This window comes from Monodon monoceros, unplaced genomic scaffold (genome assembly GCF_005190385.1).
Source record: "Monodon monoceros isolate NGI ecotype Baffin Bay Population unplaced genomic scaffold, NGI_Narwhal_1 Super_Scaffold_13, whole genome shotgun sequence".
In the NCBI taxonomy this organism is placed as follows: Eukaryota; Metazoa; Chordata; class Mammalia; order Artiodactyla; family Monodontidae; genus Monodon; species Monodon monoceros.
The window spans coordinates 15,845,340-15,865,548 of record NW_021703769.1 but is presented as its reverse complement, the minus strand read 5'-3'; the positions used below and the strand labels follow the sequence as shown (position 1 = coordinate 15,865,548).

General features: G+C 46.6%; 1 protein-coding gene across 1 annotated transcript in view; it reads right to left on the bottom strand.

Annotated features, from left to right (window-relative positions):
* JPH2 (junctophilin 2) overlaps positions 1 to 16,239 on the bottom strand; it is a 62,677-nt gene extending 46,438 nt beyond the window's left edge. The window contains exon 1 of the mRNA XM_029221253.1: positions 15,002 to 16,239. Coding sequence (XP_029077086.1) covers positions 15,002 to 15,380 — 379 coding nt within the window. The 5' untranslated portion in view covers positions 15,381 to 16,239. The remainder of the gene's footprint in view (positions 1 to 15,001) is intronic.
* Between the last annotated feature and the right edge of the window lie 3,970 nt (positions 16,240 to 20,209).

The following is a 20,209-nucleotide window of genomic DNA, read 5'->3' as shown; positions in this document are numbered from 1 at the left end:
TTTATCATGTAAAAAAAGAAAAACAATTCTGAAGTCAAGACAGTTTGAGGAGGTTAAATGAAATGAGAGTTTTCCTGCCTGTGGGAGTTTGTCAGAACTCCTAAAGTGCTCCTGGGGACCATGAGTCTCCGTGAGGAGATGCTAGTTAATCAGAAGACCCTTCTTGCAGAACACCTGTCAGGATTAGTATTCCATGGAACCCACTTTGGGAAATGACCATAAGGCGCACATCAGTTTAACCTGGTGGGGTCAGGGGAGCAGGTATTATTGTACAGCTACTGTTGGTTGTTGCTTACCCAGCAACAATTGTCCTCTTTGCTAATAGAGCCTTAATTTTTGTCCCAGGGTCCAGTATTCCTCCCATGTGACTCAGAGTAAGGTCTCCAATCCAGGGGCAAATCCTGATTGCTCTAAGCCAGGCATTCGGGAATTCCCTGGTGGTCCAGCGGTTAGGACTCGGTGCTTTCACTGTCAGGGCCCGGGTTCAGTCCTTGGTAGGGGAACTAAGATCCTGCAAGCTGCAAGGCACAGCCAAAAAAAAAAAAGGCCAGGCATTCAAGTCTATCCACCTTGCCAGTGATTGGATTAGACATGAGCGTATGAACATGTGATGAACTCTGGCATTGAGACCTGAGGTAAGTCAGCAAAAGGTGTGGGGCAAGGGAGACAAGAAAGAGTTCTTAGTTCTTCTGAAGAGATACTTGTGGAGAAACATACCCTCTTTTTCTGCTGGATGTTGTCGCATGTGGACATGACTCCTGGAGCTGTGGCAGCCATATTGGGACCATGAGGGGAACTAGCTGAGAACAAAACTGACACTCTGTGGATGGCAGAGCAAAAAGGTAGCAGGAACCTGGGTCTTGCTGATGCTGTTGTGCCTCCAAATTAACCAGTCCTGAGACTTGCCTACCTCTGGATTCTTGTTTATGTGTGATTAGAAATATCCTTATTAAACAAGGTCTGTGCTGTCCAATACGGTAGCCATTAGATGTGTGTGGTTATTGAGCACTGAATTTAAAAGTTTTAGTACAGGGACTTCCCTGGTAGCGCAGTGGTTAAGAATCCGCCTCCCAATGCAGGCAACACAGGTTTGAGCCCTAGTCTGGGAAGATCCCACAAGCCTCAGAGCAACTAAGCCCACATGCCACAACTACTGAGCCTGCGCTCTAGAGCCCGCGCACCTCAACAAAGAGTAGCCCCTGCTCGCCGCAACTAGGAAAGCCAGCGCACAGCAACAAAGACCCAGTGCAGCCAATGAATAAATAAATGAATAAAAATAAAAAGATTTAGTACAACAAAGAATGTAAAATATCTCACTAATAATTACATATTGATTACATGTGGAGATTATAATATTTGGGGTAATGGGTTAAATAAAAGATGTGATTAAAATTCATTTCACCTTTTTAAATGTGGCTACTGGAAAATTTTAAATTATGTTTGGAGCCCATGTCATATTTTTGTTGGAAAGGGCTAGTTTAGGTCATCTGGAGTTAGGGTTTTCTGTTACTTGCAGACAGAAAAAAATATCCGAACAGATACAAGTATTAGCATTCTGATTTTACAGTGGGAAAAACTGACACTAAAAATGTAAATAGGGCTTCCCTGGTGGCGCAGTGGTTGAGAGTCCACCTGCCGATGCAGGGGACGCGGGTTCGTGCCCCGGTCCGGGAAGATCCCACATGCCACGGAGCGGCTGGGCCCGTGAGCCATGGCCGCTGGGCCTGAACGTCTGGAGCCTGTGCTCCGCAGCAGGAGAGGCCACAACAGTGAGAGGCCCACGTACCGCAAAAAAAAAAAAAAAAATGTAAATAACTTGCTCACGATCACACCAGTGTAGCAGTTGTTGGTGATCACAGCCAAGCATCCTGGCCAGTGCTTTCTCCTCTGTACCTCTAAGAACCTCAGCATACCCCTTACAAGCGAAAGGTTCAGAAACCCTCACCCAAACCTCAGCTCGGAAGAAAGCATGACCGTTTTAGAAACCCAAGGGGAGACAGAGAAGAGACCTGTGGGTCAGACCATGGATTCTGCCTCCAAATACAGAATGAATACTGAGAGCACCATCCCCTCTGGCCGGTGACACCTGCCTATTTCTAGGAAACTGAGGTCCAACTGTCAGTGTCCCTAGGGGACTGAACAGAGATGGAGAGAAAGTAATCAGGAGTAGCTCCTCTCCAGGGGTCCCCACTGCCCATGGAAGTCCTTACCTGACAGTTCAGTGTCTTCATGACCTGGTCCCAGCTCACCTTCTCAGTTTTCCTCCCCAAATCCCCCAAAGCCTACTTTCAAAGCCACCTCCTTCAGAAACCTACCCAGGCCACCTTCCTTCCTCCAAACTCTCATCACTTCTTCCCACCTATGGCCGCTATCTTGTCTATATATTGTCTATTTTGTCCAACAGCCATCTCTGATCCTTCTCCAAGTCCTCTCACGTAGTCTTAGAAGTTAGTTCAAGATCTTTGGGCAGGACCATGGAAGCGTCAACAATAGATTTCAGACAGGGTTTAAGATAGAGCATGGCAGGTAGGGGAGTGAGCGCCAGAAGAGTCCAAGGGTCACGGCTCTTGTCCAGGCACCCTAAATCAGATGAGGTAAACCAGGAATGCCCATTGTGGTGAACACACATGCCCATGCCATGGACAGCCACGTAGCTGCTCTTGACTATAGGGGACCCATCCCACCTTGATGAAGACCATGGATCCTGTGTCCCAGAGAGAGCAAGTGAAACCTGAGACATCTTTGGGAGCAGCAAAGAATAATGGAAATTGCTTGGGTTTTGGAAACAGACCTGACTCTGAATATCTCTTTAATCTCTCCCCACTTCCTTTTATCTCCACTCCGTCCATCTAGTGCAGGGCTGTGCCAATATTCCCTGGTTAACTACAGTAGCATCTGCCCTGGTCTTTGCCTCCCCAGATACCCACTTCAATCCAGCTTCGCTGCCGCCAGAGTCATCTCCTTTGTAAGATGCAGATGTGATCAGGTTATCCCCACATAAAACTTTGTGACGGCTTCCCAGTACCTTGAGGGAGGATTGTCCCCTAGGAAACATATTCTGAGACTGAGATTGCATGTGGGTGATTTTGGGGGGAGGGCTCTCAGGGCAAACAGCCGTAAGGAAGGAAGCAGGCTTCAATAAGTGGAAGAAGTTGAACAGTTGCAGCTAAAGCCTCACTGGATCCCATGGGGATCTCTGGAGCTGGTATGGCCCTTCAGAGTTGTCCAAAATCAAAGCAAGGAGGCTGGGTCTTTGTACTCCTGTATCAACTAGTCCTTAACTGTGGGTTACCCCCAGAGGGGGGCACCTCCTTTTGACAGAGGGCAATGGCCAGCTATGAGCCATCAGCAGCCCAAACTTCCGGCAGCTGGGGAAAAGAGGACCCTGCTCCTGCGGCGTGTCTGAGGGAGTCCTACAGCATCTGCTCTAAGGATGAAATTCAGACTCTTCGTTGTGACCCACGAAGCCCTCTTGGCTTGGGCCCTGCCAACCCTCCAGCCTCATGTATCCCACTCTCTCTCCCAGTCTCTGTGCTCCCACCTTTTCTTTTTTATTTATTTATTTATTTTTCAGTACGCGGGCCTCTCACTGTTGTGGCCTCTCCCGTTGCGGAGCACAGGCTCCGGACGTGCAGGCTCAGCGGCCACGGCTCACGGGCCCAGCCGCTCTGCGGCACGTGGGATCTTCCCAGACCGGGGCACGAACCCACGTCCCCTGCATCGGCAGATGGACTCTCAACCACTGCGCCACCAGGGAAGCCCCCACATTTTCTTGAACACAGCATGCTCCGTTCCCACCTCCAAGCCTTTGCACTCAATATTCCTTTTGTCCGGCACCATGTGGTCCTCCCAGCACCCATCCTTAAGATCTCAGCCTCAAGGCTAAGATCACTTCCTCAAGGAAGCCTTCTCTGATTACCCGACCAGACTAGGCTCACCCATTATCAGCTCATAAACCCTTCTACTTGCCCTTCAAATTATTTATCCCATGTTGTAATTAAATAACTGTCCAATGCTTGTCTCTGCTGTTAGAATGCACGCTCTTGAGGGCAGGGACCCAATGCCTTGCTCACCACAGCATCTCCAGCCCTCAATGTGATGCCCAGAGAAGGCATCCAGCAGATACTGTCAAATGAGTACATGAGTACCTGGCCCTGGACAAGTTCTTTTTGAGTCTATCTCTGCTCAGCAAAGGAAGCAAAGCAATTTTCCTTGCAGGGTTGCTGTGAGTGTCCTGTGAGTTGTCTAGCAGAGACCTCAGACTCTCGATAAATGTTGGCTCCCTTCACTTCTTGGGAAAGGATTGCAGGGTGACCAGTCATCCCCGTTTGCCTGAGATTGAGGGGTTTCCCGAGAATCTTTAATACTTTCAGTACTAAAACCAGGACAGTTCCCAGGCAAACCGGGAGGGTTGGAAACAGGGAGGGTTGGTTGCCCTAAATTTGGGTGGGAAGGAGAGAAGTGCATTTCATATTAGCACATTGTTCCTGGTATGCTGGTAAAACAGCTCTTTGGAAAAACAAACAACCCTGATTCATCGCGTCGGCCAATTTCCATCATCTAAATATTCCCACCCTGGCCAGTGAAGCTACCAGCGGTCGAACAGCCAGCTTGCAAAATTCCTGAAAACTTAACAATGGGCCGTCATGCACCAGTAGGAGCTGATGCCAGCGCCCCGTAGCTAATACAGACTGTGGCGTTCCTGATATCCACACATGCACAACAGGGTCATAGACAACCTCAACTCGGGGGTAAGTGAGAATATTTCAATCCCAAGAAAGGCACCGCTGGAACGGACCTTGAAGACCATCTAGTCCAAGGCAACAAGTCATCTGTCACATGGGCTACCACTTCCCCATCCTGTGTCCACAACAGACATTGTTAATCGATCATGATGCTGAATCCTAATAAGGCGGAGCAGTCTCCCCTCACCACCTCTCCGGGCAGCCACAGTCGAGTAGCTGATGTTGCATGTGCGAGAAATCGACTTACCTCCAGGAGTAAGTGTGGTTCAGCCCCTCATTATACAGGGGAGGAATCTTAGGCACAGAGTGGTACAGGGACGTACCCAAAGCCACACAGCCAGGCAGTAGCTCAGCTGGGACTAAAGAACAGATCGCCTGCCTTCCTTGCCCTTTCAATCCTGCTTTACCTTGAAGAGCTGAATACCCCAGAGTGGGGCAGAATGAAGGGAACTCCTTTGGGATCTGAGCCTAGATTCTGGGGGACTCTCCTTAGAGCCCCCAAACTCTCTTTGTACCCTGAAGGCTTCTTAGCATGTCAGCATATAAACGTTTATGTGTTGCGGGGAGAGCACTTCTGAAAAACTTACAAAGTTGCACATGCCCATTGCATAAAATTCAAACAACAGAGGAGTATTTAAAATAAAAAAACTCTTGTTTTTGATTACCCCAGAGGTAATCACTGTTAACAATTTCAGTCCTTCCAGGACTTTTTCTACTTATTTACAAGGCTGTATATATCACAAGTGAACTAAAAGATTAGCTGCTCCCCACCCTAACACCTTCCGCCCGCAATAAATATTTGTCCAATGGCTCTTGTTTGCTTAAAATGTCTTAGATTCCTTTCCATATGAGTATAGGTGGGTCTGTCTATGTCCTTCCCCCCTTCCCCCGGCTGCCCCGTGCAGCATACAGGAATCTTAGTTCCCCGACCAGGGCTCGAACCCACGGCCCCTGCAGTGGAAGCTCAGAGTCTTAACCACTGGACCACCAGGGAAGTCCCTGTCTCTGTCTTGTTTTTTTTTTTTTCTCTCTATCTCTTTTTAAACTTTTTTTTTTTTTAAATTGAGGTGTAGTTCTGCCTCGGTCTTTTTAATGGTTTTCGTACTTCCTGGCATGGTCTTATGAATTAATTGAACAGTCCCTTTGGGTGAGCATATAGATGTTCTTCCGTTTTTCCGGTAACAATCCCGAGGCCTTGCTCTCTGGCTCGCCTGCGAGGTGGTCCCGAAGTCCCTTCCTGTGGCCCCCAAATGCTACCTCCCATCAGAGCTCCACTGTCTCTGGTTTCGCAGGACCAACAGGGGATTAATCAGGTGGCACTGAGCGGATGCTGACAATCCTGGGGCCTCGGGGGAAGCATCTTTGCCAGGCCCTGGGTCAGCTCAACAACGCCGAGGGCCTTGGAAGCCAGAAATAATTGAGTGTGGGGGAGGAAAGGGATCAAGGGGAGACGGCCTGGGCTCAGACCCCCCACTGGTTGCTCAGGGCTCCCTGTCTGTGTGCACGCCCGCCCACAACCCTCACACCCACGTGCCGTGTTTAACGGGCTTTGCTGACTCTCAGTATACAGCACCGAGCTCCTGACCTTCCCTCTTCAAACCCTCACCCTATCTTAGCTCAGGGCAACGCCATCCTTTGTGGCTCAGGCCAAAACCTTGGAAGCTTCCTTGACTCTTCTTTCTCTCACTCCCCCTATGCAATCTATCAGCCCAATCTTTCGGCTCCAGGTTCAAAACAGACCCAGAGCTCAACCACTTCTCCCCACCTCTGCTGATCCAGGTTGAAGGTCCAAACCATCGTCATGTCTCATTGCAATAGACACACTAATTGATCTCCCTGCTTCTACCCTTTCTGCACCACATCCTTGCCCCCAAACCGTCTGTGAACACAGTAGCCAAAGGAAGCCCTCTAAACAAAGTCAGAGCATGTCACTTTTATAGCCTGCATTTTTCTCAGGGTAAAAGCCAGATTCTTACAATGGCCTACCAGGCCCTGCGTGAACTACCCTGTACCACACCTTCCCGGCAGGAATATTATATAGGGGATGCTGTGTCCTTCTCTGTACATCCCAACAAAGGCCCCTATTGTCTGGTTGTCCTGTCATCAATGATGTGAAATTTGATCACTTTGTTAAGACGGTATTCACAAAGGATTCAAATTTAATTAAAAATAAAAGTAAGAAAAACATTGTGCATGCCACACAGAGCATTTCCTGCAGGTTGCGGCCCACCCTCAGGCCTCAGGGTGTGGCCCCCATTCTACACGGTTCAAACAATGGTCAGCTGCACATGCTTGAATACCTCCAGGCACAAGGTGCTCACTACTCGCCTAGGGGGAGAGGCTTCTGGAGTTCCCACTGCCCCTGATCGCCCTCTCGATTCTGCCAGGCGGGTCCGGGTCAGTCGACTCCCAGTTATGCAGGAGTAAGTAGAGGCCTTGGTCTTGACCAGACCCAAAGTCCACCTACTCTGTGGCTCTGGCTTGGGAAAGGAAAGGAGAGAACAGGGGCGGCCCTCTGGGCTATGGCAGGAAGCAAGCCTGTCTCGCTCACCCCACACCCCGCCCTCAACCAGGGCCCTTAGAAAATGAGATTGGACATTCCTCACAAAGGTGTGGCAGCCAGGGCTGGTCCAAGCAACAGCTGCTGGGGACATGAAATTAGCAGGCCCTGGAAGCAAGCCAGCTCGATGAATGCCAAGGGCCTGGCCTTGGACAGGGGTACGTCTGGGGAGATTTGGCCAACTGGACACATGCATCCCAGAAAACAAGGCTGCAGAGAGGACTAGTGACATCCACTTCCCTGTCTCACTGAGGGTCCACTCTGCTCCCCTGGAGTCCCGGATAAATGCCAAGAAGCTGCTGTGACAGCAGCCCAGATGACTATCATGCTGACCCCCTGGCTGTGAACTGGGACATGAGATTTTCAAGATGAGGTTAAATTATGCTGATTCTACATTCGAAATGGAATCATGCCCGACTTGGGTTCCATCTACACTGGCAGGACCCAAGGCAGAACTAAGCAAAGTCTTGGCTTATTTAAGTGCTCCAAAATCAAAAGCTAGGTTTTGTACTGAAATATTCTTCCCCAAACGGAGGCAGGTGTGGTTCAGGCCATCCTGAATTAGTTCGCCCTTTGGACTGTAAAAGAAACACAGGAAAGAGAATATATGTTTCAGCATTTCCTCCGTGCCAGGCATCCTGCCAAGTCCTTTTTATGTATTATCTCATTTCATTGTTTCAAGCACATTTTGAGGGAGATTTTGACATCCCTAATGGAAAAAAGGAAATGGAAGGTGAAAGAGCTCACATGATACGCTTATGTTTGTAGACTTAAGAAGTGGCCCCACTGGGATTTGGACCCAGATCTGGCTACTCTAAGCCCCAAGTGTTTAAGTAACACAGGCTTCCTTTAGTCCCATCAGATTCTCTTAGGACTTCTACACTTGAGTTTTAAAAGCAATCAAGAAATTCTAAATTAAAAGACGTTCTTTTTAAATCTGAAAAACAACCCCCACCCCCCAAAAAAATCACACCAAAACTAAGAAATTAATTTAGCAAAGGTGAAAGGATTGAAAAAGCAGTGAACAACTGGAACAATGAAATTTAAAATGCCATTTATGATATCATAAAAAAGTGAAATACTTGTTAATTTTATCAAAAAAAAAGTGCAAGACATTGAAAACTCTAAAACTTTGCCGAACAAAATTAAAGAAGACCTAAATAAATAGGGATATATACCATGTCCATGATTGGAAGGCTCACTGCTGTTCAGATGGCCATTCTCTCCAAATTGATATGTAGATCAAATGCATTTTTTCTGTAATTATTTTACTCATAATCACACAATAAATGAATGTAATGAATGCATCAGTATGAACAATGCAGCAAATTTTTAGAAAACTAGCTAGGATCCAAGAAAATGGAAAAAAAGAATTTAAAAAGCAACAAGACAGTTTCCATAGACCTATATGGATGGGTCTCTTAAATTCTCTAGTGAAGAGATAATACCGTCACTTCTTTACAAATTGCCTTTGGTTCTTATGTTTGTCTTAATTGTGAAGTTGTGTTGAATATACTTCAGCATAATCCATCAAATGCATTTTTAATCAAATTTCCATCAGGCTTTTTTAGTAGAAATTGACAACCTGATTTTATCATCTATATAGAAATGGAAATGATCTAGAATAACTGAAATGGTCTTGAACAAGGAGAGCAAAGTTGGAGGATTTACTCTGATTTAAAAACTTGTTTTAAAGCTCCACTAACCAAGGCAGTGTGATATTGGCACAAAGATAGACACATAGATCAATAGAAACGATATTCCTTTGCAGAGCAAATATGTAAAGAAATATGGAGGTTAAGTTGCTTCAAGGAACCCATATCACAGGCCCAGATAATGTGACATCAGGTATTATTCGGCCTGTAGCCTGGCAAGTTCATTTAGCTCCCATGTTCAGAGTCAATTGGGCTAAGATGAGCTTAAGTCATCAGCTTTGGGAAGGATAAAGAAATCTGTATCCAGAGCATAGAAGGTTGTGTTTTTGACCCAGGTCTCATACTTAAACATTAAAATATCATTTTTTCAGTATGTAATAATAATAATAAGAGCACTAACCACATGCCTAACACTGTTCTAAGTATTTTAAGTATATCAGTGCATCATTTAATTCTCTCAACAAGAGAGAACAATAATTCTATCAATAATATCTCATAAAAGAGAAAAGAGCAAGTACAGCATATAGGAAGAGAAATACTGTTTCATGATGATTTGCTTCAGTTTTATGTTTTTGTGTGTGTGTGCATAGAATTACAATGGGAAATACATATCTTAAGGTGGGTTGTAGTCATAAAAATTTGAAAGCCACTAGTGTAGTAGATGAGAGAGTTGTTAAGAAGCCTCAATAATAAATTGGGAGACTGGGATTGACCTATACACACTACTATATATAAAATAGATAACTAATAAGAACCTGCTGTAAAGCACAGGGAACTCTACTCTGTATTACAGATTATGTATAGTCTGTAATGGACTATATGGGAAAGGAATCTTTAAAAAAAGGGTGGATATATGTATGTGTATAACTGATTCACTTTGCTGTACACCTAAAACTAACACAACATTATAAATCAACTATACCCCAATAAATATTTTTTAAAAAGACCCACTACTGGGCATATACCCAGAGAAAACCATAATTCAAAAAGACACATGCACCCCAATGTTCATTGCAGCACTATTTACAATAGCCAGGTCGTGGAAGCAACCTAAATGCCCATCGACAGACGAATGGATAAAGAAGATGTGGTACATATATGCAATGGAATATTACTCAGCCATAAAAAGGAACGAAATTGGGTCATTTGTAGAGGATGGACCTAGAGTCTGTCATACAGAGTGAAGTAAGTCAGAAAGAGAAAACCAAACATCATATATTAATGCATGTATGTAGAATCTAGAAAAATGGTACAGATGAACCGGTTTGCAGGGCCGAAGTAGAGACACAGATGTAGAGAACAAACACGTGGACACCAAGGGGGGAAAGCCGGGGTGGCAGGGTGGGGTGGTGGTGGGATGAACTGGGAGATTGGGATTGACGTGTATACACTAATATGTATAAAATAGATAGCTAGTAAAATATATATATATATATAATTATGTTAAGGAAAAATAAAAAATAAACCTCACTAATATAATGAATGTATGATTCTTAGCACAGGGCCTGAGAGATAAAGACTAGTAAAAGCTCCGTAAATGGTAGAGACAGTTATTAATATTGTCACAGAGCCTGATAAAAACTAGTAAACACTCAACAAATGGTCAAGACCATTGTTACTACTGTCACGGCCAGCTTCATGGGCATTTAACCGGTGTAGTCACACAGGACCCTGCTCAGAAGGGTCCTGAACTTGGCTTAACGTTCTCTTGTCACCATCTTGAAATTCTTACTGATTTTGAAGAAGGGGCCCACATTTTCATTTTGCACTGTGTCCCCCAAATTATGTAGCCAGTCCTGATTATTTTGCATAGCTGTCTGTCATTTATTAAAATATTGATTCATAATATGTATAAAATATTTAATTATCACTTACAACGATCAAATTCCATCTCTGCCTCTTATCAGCTAGAGGACCATGAGAGGATACTTACTGTCTCAGTTTCCTCTTCTATAAAAGAGGGGTAACAATAGTACTTCTCCGTAAGGTTACTGTGAAAGTTTAAATAACACAACACATGCCACGTACCACGATCGGCACCTGGCACATCGTTCCTACTCCAAAAATGTTAACTATTATTATTATTAACTTCATGAAAAAAAGGCAACCTTGGGCTTGGTTTTTCCTACTGCACATTTTGGGGAGGGGATTACTGAACTAGACCCATGGTTCTGGAATTTATCTGAGCACCAGATTACTTGGAGAATCTGATGGCTCTTTGAGGAAATACCTCCCAGAAAAACACAGATAGTCCACGCACATAGGCACACATCTTGCCTGCAGTTTCAGGCCATTTATGGGCCTCTGAGGCCAAGGCTCAGGCCCAGGTCAAGATCTGAGGAAAGCAAAGATCACTAGTGGCCCTTCTAGTCCTGGAGTCTGTGGGTCTCTGGGGAGGAAACCGCCAGGCAGCACGTTACTACTTAAGGACCGGGTGTTGCAGGCTTTGGGCTTTTAAGTCAGCAGCTATTTTTAGCTTTGCTATATATGGCCAGGGGAGGAATGTGGGGCTATAGGCAGGGGAGGGGGTGCCAGGAGGCTTAGGGCAGAGTTTGGGAGGCTGGAGCTCCTTTGCCTTGGCCACCTTACCCTTCCCAGCAAAGAATTGGAGCTTAACTTCCAGCCAAAGCAACAAGCATGGGGAAGAGAGAAGGTCTGTGGATTTAGGAGTGGCAGGGGCTTCCATGAAGATGCCAGGTCAAGTCACTTTAGAACAGTGATATTCATACTCTTTTGACCGTGACCTGCAGTAAAAAATATATGTTTGAATCATGACACACTCACAAACACATTTTTTTGCCCATGATGAATAATTTATTAATCTACCATGAAATCATGAAAATAATAATGTGCGAATTTTCTATATTGTTGAATTTAATTTAAAGGGTCATCTTTTATTCCTGATTAAGTACTTCGTGTGGAGATATTAGTAGACGGTAGTCATCAATGTAGAAACACAGACGTTTTAATACACACACTATATATACATATATCCATATATGTATATATATACATATATCTCCAACTGAACAAACATTTCAGGAAACAATACTTTATCTCATTCTCTATGAAACACTTTGATATTTTCTATTCTGTTCTGTTCTATTCTATTCTTTCATTTTTTAAAATGCAGGTCATGACCCAATAAATTGATTTTGCCAATGAGTCAACATCTCCAGTTTGGGTTTGGAGCAGGCAGACACCTGTAACATTGGACTGCAAGGTAAGGTAGGGAGTGGAGGAAAGGGGACATATTATCGCTTAGCTCAGTACTTCTCAAAACTGGGGATAAGATGAAGGTTTCAGCTTGATATCCGCTGGATGGCAAGCTTTGGACCTCAGAGTCTTTGTACACTGTTCTCTCCACCTGGAGCACGCGTCCTCCACCCTTGTCACCTGGTTCACTCTGGTACTTCAGAGCTCCACTTGCCACTTATTCCAGGAAGCCTCCCTGATTGCCTCAGTCTGGTTAGCTGCCTGCTTCTTGCTCCCTTAGTCCCTGGCACATCCCTGCTTGGCACCCAACACAATTTTTTCTTAGATTCTCTGGAAGGCAGGAACCTTTCCCATCCTGTTCATTTCTACGCTCTCCTCACCACCCGCCCACCACCCACCCAGTGTAGCGTAGCACTGGCTTCCTAATAATCACTCAGTAAATATTTATTGAATGAATTGATGATAGTTAATAGTAATAATGGCAACTACACATTTATCGCATGAGAAATCTTAGGAGAGATCAGTATAAATCCATTTTAGGGATGAGGAAACTAAAGCTCCAAGAGATCAAATAATATGATGGGGGAGGGGAATAATCCAGCGTTGTCTGACTCCCAATGGTACCTAATCACAGGATCTTATTTGTCCACATTCCCCTCAACACTGTCCAGGATGGGGCAAAGGGCAGGTCCTTAACAACCCCTGGGAGAACTGATGACAGGTTGATTAAAGAGATTTTCCGAAGCAGTGGCCACATCTAATTTTGGAGGGTTGCACTCGTAGGAGAGGATCTATGAGGTTTCCAGGCCCCCTGGATGTGGGGCTGTCCCTTTCGGGAGGAGAGTCTGGGCTTCTGACAAACCAGGGAGGCAGGCCTTCCGATGACACACCTTTCTAGGCTCCTGGACACACTTAGGCTAAAACCCAAGGCCCTGCAAGTGTGTGTGACCTGGCCCATGCCTGCCACTCCAGCGGCAGCCCCATCAGCCCGGCCTGTTCCGCTCAGTCACGCGGATCCCGCCGCTCCGGTGTTCTTGCTGTCCTCACCCATGCCGAGCCCAGTCCTGCCTCAGAGCCTTTGCAGTCGCCATTCCCTCTGCCTGGGATCTTCCCTCCCTCTCTAGTCCTCTCCACCCTACTTCTCAGGAACTCCCCATCCAAAAACATCACACTCTTCCTTCTCTGCTATTTTTTTCATAACACTAGTAACTTCTGGAAATTGCATATATGTTTGTTTTCTGGTTTATTTCTGTCTTCTTCACCAGACAGGGAAGTCCCTGAGGACTATGCTTGCTCACTGCCTTGGCCCCTAGGACTCACTGTGGGAGGGTGCCTGACACATAGTTGGTGATCCATGAATGAATGAATGGGTTTCCCCCATTTTAGACATCTTGGGACATCGGCCTCTAGTTTCCCAGAAAAGTGTGTCCCTGAGACTCACATCCAGGCCCCCAACACACACAAACCGTGGTTTGGGGAGGGGAAAGAAGGAACTTTCAGCGCGTGCGTTCTTGCACCACTTTGCATGGATAACTGATGTCCAACAAGCATGCAAGGATTATCTCCATTTGGTAATTGGAGAATCTGAAGCTTGCTCTCTACTTGTCCCCAGTGTGTAGTGTAGTGTCCGGCATAAACATCTGGTGAACTTAACTGCACTGAATTGCAGAGATTCCGCAAACTGCTCAAGGTCACCAAATTAGGAAACGTGGAGCCAGATTTTGTTCAATTCCAGCCAGGGTTGCGTGGCCGCCATAGTGCCATAGAAACTCCAGGGACACAACCTGTTAACATCCAGATGCATTCGAGGGTGGGCCCTCAGACATTCACCAGTTGGTAGCCCAGTCAGGAGCCCATCCTGCACCTGAGGCCATTCTCTATCTGCTTCTCAAACATAATTTTCCCATCAAGGTTCAGTTCAGATGTCACCTCCTCGAAAGCATCCCCCTGATCTCCTCAAATCTAACTTCTCTTTTCTGCCACAGCACTCTGTGAATACTTGCGTATAATTGTTTGTCCACAAGCCTATCTTTGAACCCATGGGATGTATCTTGTTCCTCTTTATATCGAACCCTTTTTACAGTGCCTGGTGAATAGGTGGTACTACAGGAATATGCACTGAATGAAAGGATGCTTGGATGGATGGGTGGATGGATGGATGGATGGATGGATGGATGGACAAATGAGTGGATGGATGAATGACTGGAAGAACAGATAAATGGATGGATGGATGGATAACTGGGTGGATGGATGGATGAATGGATATGTGGACGGATGAATGGGTGGATGGATGGATGGTTAGATAGATGAATGGTTGGAAGAACAGATAAATGGGTGGATGGATGGATGAATGGATGAGTGGGTGGGTAGATGGATGAATGGGTATGTGGGTGGATGGGTGAGTGGGTGGCGGGATGGATGGATGAATGAATGAATGAATACTTCATGATCTATTGATTGAAAATAATTTTCATGGCAAAGTTGACATTAGACACCAATTCTTCTGGAGCATATTCCACATCTGATGGTACACCTAGCATGCAACAGTAGCAGTGGTGTCTTACTGAATGTGTATTTCTATGGCAGGCCTTGCATTAGAAGCACTTCTGCCAATCCTCTCAATAGCTCCGTTATTGACCCCACTTTACTAACAAGGAAATGGATGCAGACAGAGGCGGAGCTGCTTGCCCGAAGCCACACAGCAGATAACATCCTGGCACCTCTGATCTGGTGCTGTACTGCCCCTGGATCTTCCCACCCACCACCCGTCTTCCTCACCCTGCCTGGCCCCTCCCCCAGGTCCGCAGGCCCCAGGCTGGGCTCACCTCCATCTGCATAGGTCTCCGTGCCATAGCCGTCCTGCAGGCCATTGTTCCAAGTGCCCTCATACTTGGCACCGCTGCTGCTGCTCTGCCGGGTTCCGTAGCGTCCCTTGAAGCCGTGCGTCCACTCGCCCTTGTACAGCCAGCGTCCCTTGGTCTCTATGCCCAGCCCATGCCGTTTGCCCTGGCTCCAGTATCCCTCGAAGGTGTTTCCACTGGGCCAGGTATACACACCCGCCACTTCAAAGCCAAAGTTCCAGGAGCCCGAGTATTCGCCCTGGCCCTTGGGGCCCGTGCACAGTCCGTGCCCGTGGGCCTTTCCCCCCTCCCAGCCCCCGCAGTACGCCCCGCCATCATCAAAGTCAAAGCGGCCCCCGCTCATCTCATCGTAGCCCCTGACCACCTCACCGTCCTCCAGCTTCGGGGGAGAGGGCAATGCGGGGGGGGGTGCCAACGACTCTCTCCAAGCAGCTCAGGGCCGCCCCCCCCACCGGACTCACTGCGCCCCTGGAGGGGGTAAGCAAGATGCCACCCGAGGCTGAAGGAACCCAGGAGCCAAGTCAGCACTGGGTCGGCTGGTCAGTGCCATGCCTGGGAGGCCCCCACTCACTCAGCCAGAGGAAGGCTGCCAGCTGGGAAGGAAGTGGGAAGGAGAGGTTCAAAGTGTCCACGGAGTGTCCCAAACCTGGCTTCCATGGAGTCAAAGGAAAAACGGTGTGATCCCTTTAAGAAGTGCAGTGAAAGGGATAGGGTGGAGGGGTCCCCAGTCCGTTTTCAAAGAGGAGAAATTCCCCCTCGGTGACAACCCCCAGCCCGAGGCTGAATTCCTGCAGCCGGCTGGCCCCCTTCTCCTCCACCCCCGGTGGGTGTGCAGGGCTGTGATTCCCCAACCCCTGCCCCGCCCCTCTCCAATCCTGCCCTCCTCCTGGGATGGAAAGGTCAGTGTTGCCCTAACAAGGCCATTGGAGCTCAGAAGCTGCTCCCAAAATAACCCCCTGGCCGGCCCAGCCTCCTTCAAAGTGGGAGGGGTATTTCAAACTGGGCTAGCGCTTCAGACTCAGGGAGTGGTTGGAGGGATGAGGACGAGAAGCTGAGAACTAAGCGTGGGCAGCTGGGGAGATTTGGTGGCTTTTCTTCTCTTGGGTAAGAGCTCCCTTCCACCTTCCTGGTCCCCTGAGTCTGCAGGCAGGGAGAGGAGAGGAAGACCAGCAGAACACCCGGTCCCGGAGCACTTAGAATCCCCCAGAGCATAGAAGTTAGCAAATCTCAGCCCCGGCACCACTCACATGCCCCCGCAGGACCTGGGGCTATTATAGCACCACTGCCAACCCCATAAAGGAATCTGGTGACCTAAAGAGAAAGGAACGGGGCATGGGTTCACATATGCTTTTGAGAGTGGAGGAGAGAACTCAGGAAGAGAGGTGAGGTTCTGGAGACAAGAGTTGGGAAGATAAAGCGAGTCTGAGTCTAGCACAACCCCAAATTCCCTCCCTTCCCCCCAACCCTGGGAAAACCCTGGAAAGAACACAGTGCAAGAAGCCCGGGTCACGGATCACTCCCTTTCTCTCTTCTGACGGGCAGGGAGGCTGCCCTCCTCTCTCTAGTTCTGAGACACAGTGTTGCTGGTTATATTGGAATGAGGTCATCTCAGAAATACTCAAGGATCATGATTTTTTTTTTTAAGTTCCCTTCCCAAGCTCTCTTTTGCTGTGTTGTCCTAAGAGCCTGGGAGGCCAGACTTCAGAAAGCTCTTGGGGCAGGGTCAAGAGCAAAGGGACTGACCAGCACTCAGGTTCCCACCAAAATCCAGTGAAAGGGACAAATAAATCTCCAAGACGAGAGGCAGTGGCCAAGGCTAAAGACTGGAAATTCCAACTGAGCCCAGTGTTACCAGGAACACGGAGTAATTCTGGGAAAGGTAGGAGCCACCAAGCACAGGAAGCTGTGTGTGTGTGTGTGTGTGTGTGTGTGTGTGTGTGTGTTTATGAGATGGGGGAGGAGGAGGATAGAAATCACCAAAAAAGCAAGCACAGAAGTGACTTGAGAACATTCAACTATTATTATCTGACTTCAGACTAATCCGTCATACTCCAAATCCCATGATGACTTAGGCCACTTAAAGTCGCTGCAGAAGATGTGTTCTTGTCTAAGGAATGGATAGAAAAGCCTCTCTCCCTTCACCCCAGCTGATCCTGGTTCTTACCACTTGGTTCCTTCCTCGTTCACAACCCTCTGTCTTAAAGAGCCCTTCTCTGCCCACATTTCACCCCCAGGTAGAAACACCCAGCCCCACAGCTCTCTACTGCTGGTTCTTTGCCAAGCTGACATGCAGCAAAAAGCAGTAGATAAAGACTGTATCATCTGGGTTTTGACTCACTCCTCCCGCGGGTTGACCGACAGCCTGCTTGCACAATTCACAGCTGAGAGCACCTCAATGCTGCCCCCAGAGAGTTCTGCTGTTGCCACTTCTGCTGGGTCTTTGGAAAATCACACGTTTCTTTCCAGCTCTGCTCTCCAGGGGAGAGGAAAGAGCATCTCAAACTGGAAGCCAGAGGGAGTTCAATACCCTTTGTAGTTAAATGCCAGCCAAATCACCATAATCCTGTTCTAAGGCTGGTGGCTACTGTGTTCTAGGGAGCTGTTCCGCCTGCATAAGTGTAGCCACCGTACAGCTCCCTACGGTGGTTCCCTACCAAGGGTGGGTACGTGTAAGAATCACCTGTAGAACTTAAAAACATGAACAGAGTCCCACCCCATCTCAAACCTACTGAGTTAGATTGTCCTAGGAGAAGGCTTGGGCACTTGCATTCTTTTTAAAAGCTCCTCAGATGAATCTGACTCTCATCCCTGGTTAAGAACGACTGTGGGGGGAGTGGGGGGTGGGGATGAATTGGGAGATTGGGATTGACATATATACACTAATATGTAAAAAATAGATAACTAAAAAGAAACTGCTTATAAAAATAAATAAATAAATAAAATAAAATAAAAAAACCACACACAAATGGGGAGGGGTTTAAAAGTCATCTTGTCCAATCCCTATCAATATATCCAGGAGATTTTTCATAGAGCTAGAGCAAATAATCCTAACATTTATGTGGAACTGCAAAGGAGCCCGAATTGCCATAGCAATCCTGAGGAAAAAGAACAAAGCTGGAAATATAACCCTCCCAGACTTCAGACTATACTACAAAACTACAGTGATCAAAACAGTGTGGTACTGGCACAAAAACAGACACATAGATCAATGCAACGGAATAGAGAGCCCAGAAATAAACCTACGTACCTATGATTGATTAATCTATGACCAAAGAGGCAAATGGAGAAAAGACAGTCTCTTCAACAAGTAGTGCTGGGAAAACTGGACAGACACACATTAAAAAAAAAACAAAAACCACTGTATGTTTTCAAACTAAAAAACAGTTCCTTAATGATGTACAAATTCATGCATCCACTTACTTACCATCGGCTGTGTCAGGTAGATAGTTGTGGAGTTAGATTTGTGTTCGGATCCCAATTCTGCCCCTCAGAAGCTGTGTGACCTTGGACAAATTGTTAATTTCTCTAAGCCACAAATTCTTCATCTGTAAAAGTACCTATCTCAAAGGATTCTTGGTATTAAGGATAATAGTATCTACCTTATATGGCTGGGTATTATGTGAGTTAATGCTGTAAAAAGGCTTATAACAGACTAAACACCTAATAAATGTTAGCTAATATCAATATTATCCTCACATGACAAGTTGCTTTTCAAACTATCATGATTAATAAAATAGTCACCAAAGAGGGAAAAATCACCCCCTAAATATTAAGTATATTGACACTGAAGCACTCCTTACTCTTCCCAGTACATGTTTACTCAACGTTACCCTGTGGTTTTTCCTTTTTTAAACTGATAAAATGTGTTATTGGTAAAGGGACACTTTGATTTCTTAAAAGTTTAAGTAAATTCTTTGCCAAATTTGGTAGTGGCCTTACGTGACCAGCCATCCCTTTTTTGCATCTCCCTTTAAACCAGTGAGTTTCAAGGAAAGGGAGACCCCTTGTGGCCACATGTGCATTACAACAGATTTTTCTTAGGAAAACCAAGTTCTTTCAAACCAAAGAGAATGGTCTTGGGATGAATTTTAAACTGTTTTTATAGGTAGCTATCCCATTCTCTCTTTTTCACAGGGTTTTTCTCACTCCATGGTTCTGTTCTTTGGTCGGAGGGGGCAGTCACTTGCTTCCTCTATTTCTTTCTCAACTTCTCAAGCATGGCTTCTTCCTAGGGAAGGTGGAGAGGAGAGAACTGAAAATGCAGAACAGAGAAGAAATGCACACAGGTATCCGCTTGAGTTTCTTCTCAGCCATCAAAGACTTAGCTGAAGAAGCCTCACCTCCCAGACAAGTTACCTGGCTGGGTTATGTGCCTTCCCACATACTGGCTCCTCCCTCAAACTATGAGCTGTTTGAAGCAAAGACTACCTTGATTCCAAAAAAAAAAAAAAAAGTGCATGAACACCTCCTAAGTGCCTGCCTGGCACTCTGGCTCCTCTTTGCGTGCGTGGCACCTGCACATACTGGGTGTCCTCATCTTCCCTTCCGCGCATTATTTGGCAACTGACCACTCCCTTCTCGAGATGCTTTTTCATTCGACTTCTAGGGCTCGTCTCTTGGTTCTGCTCCTGCCTCACTGGCTGCTACCACTCAAGTCTTCTGCTGGTTCCTCCTCATTCCCCTGATCTCTATACCTTGGAAATGGCCCAGAGTTTGGTCCTCTGACTGATTATCATTTACTTCCTAGGTGATCTCCTTCAGTTGTAGAGCTTTCATTAACAGCCACATCCTGATGGCTCCCAACTTTGTATCTCCACCCTGTACCTCTCTCGATCTTCAGTCACATAACCAACCTCCAACTCAGCATCTCTACATGATATCTCATGAGCATCTCAGACTTGAGATCAAAATCAAACTCCCAAGGTCTCCTCCCAGATCTGCCCCTCCAGCCAGCTCCCAGTGTATTAAAACCTTTGGAGTCATCCTTAATACCAACGCTTCTCTCACACCCTATATCCATCAGCTCTACCTTCAAAATAATCCCGGGATACGTCTTCTCTCCCGCACTGCCAAGCGTCCGAGCCACTAGAAAGCACTGCCTACTGCAGGAGCCTCCTGATGGCCTCCTTCCCTTCCTTCTCCTGGTTTCCCTCTTAGTCTACAGAGCAGCCA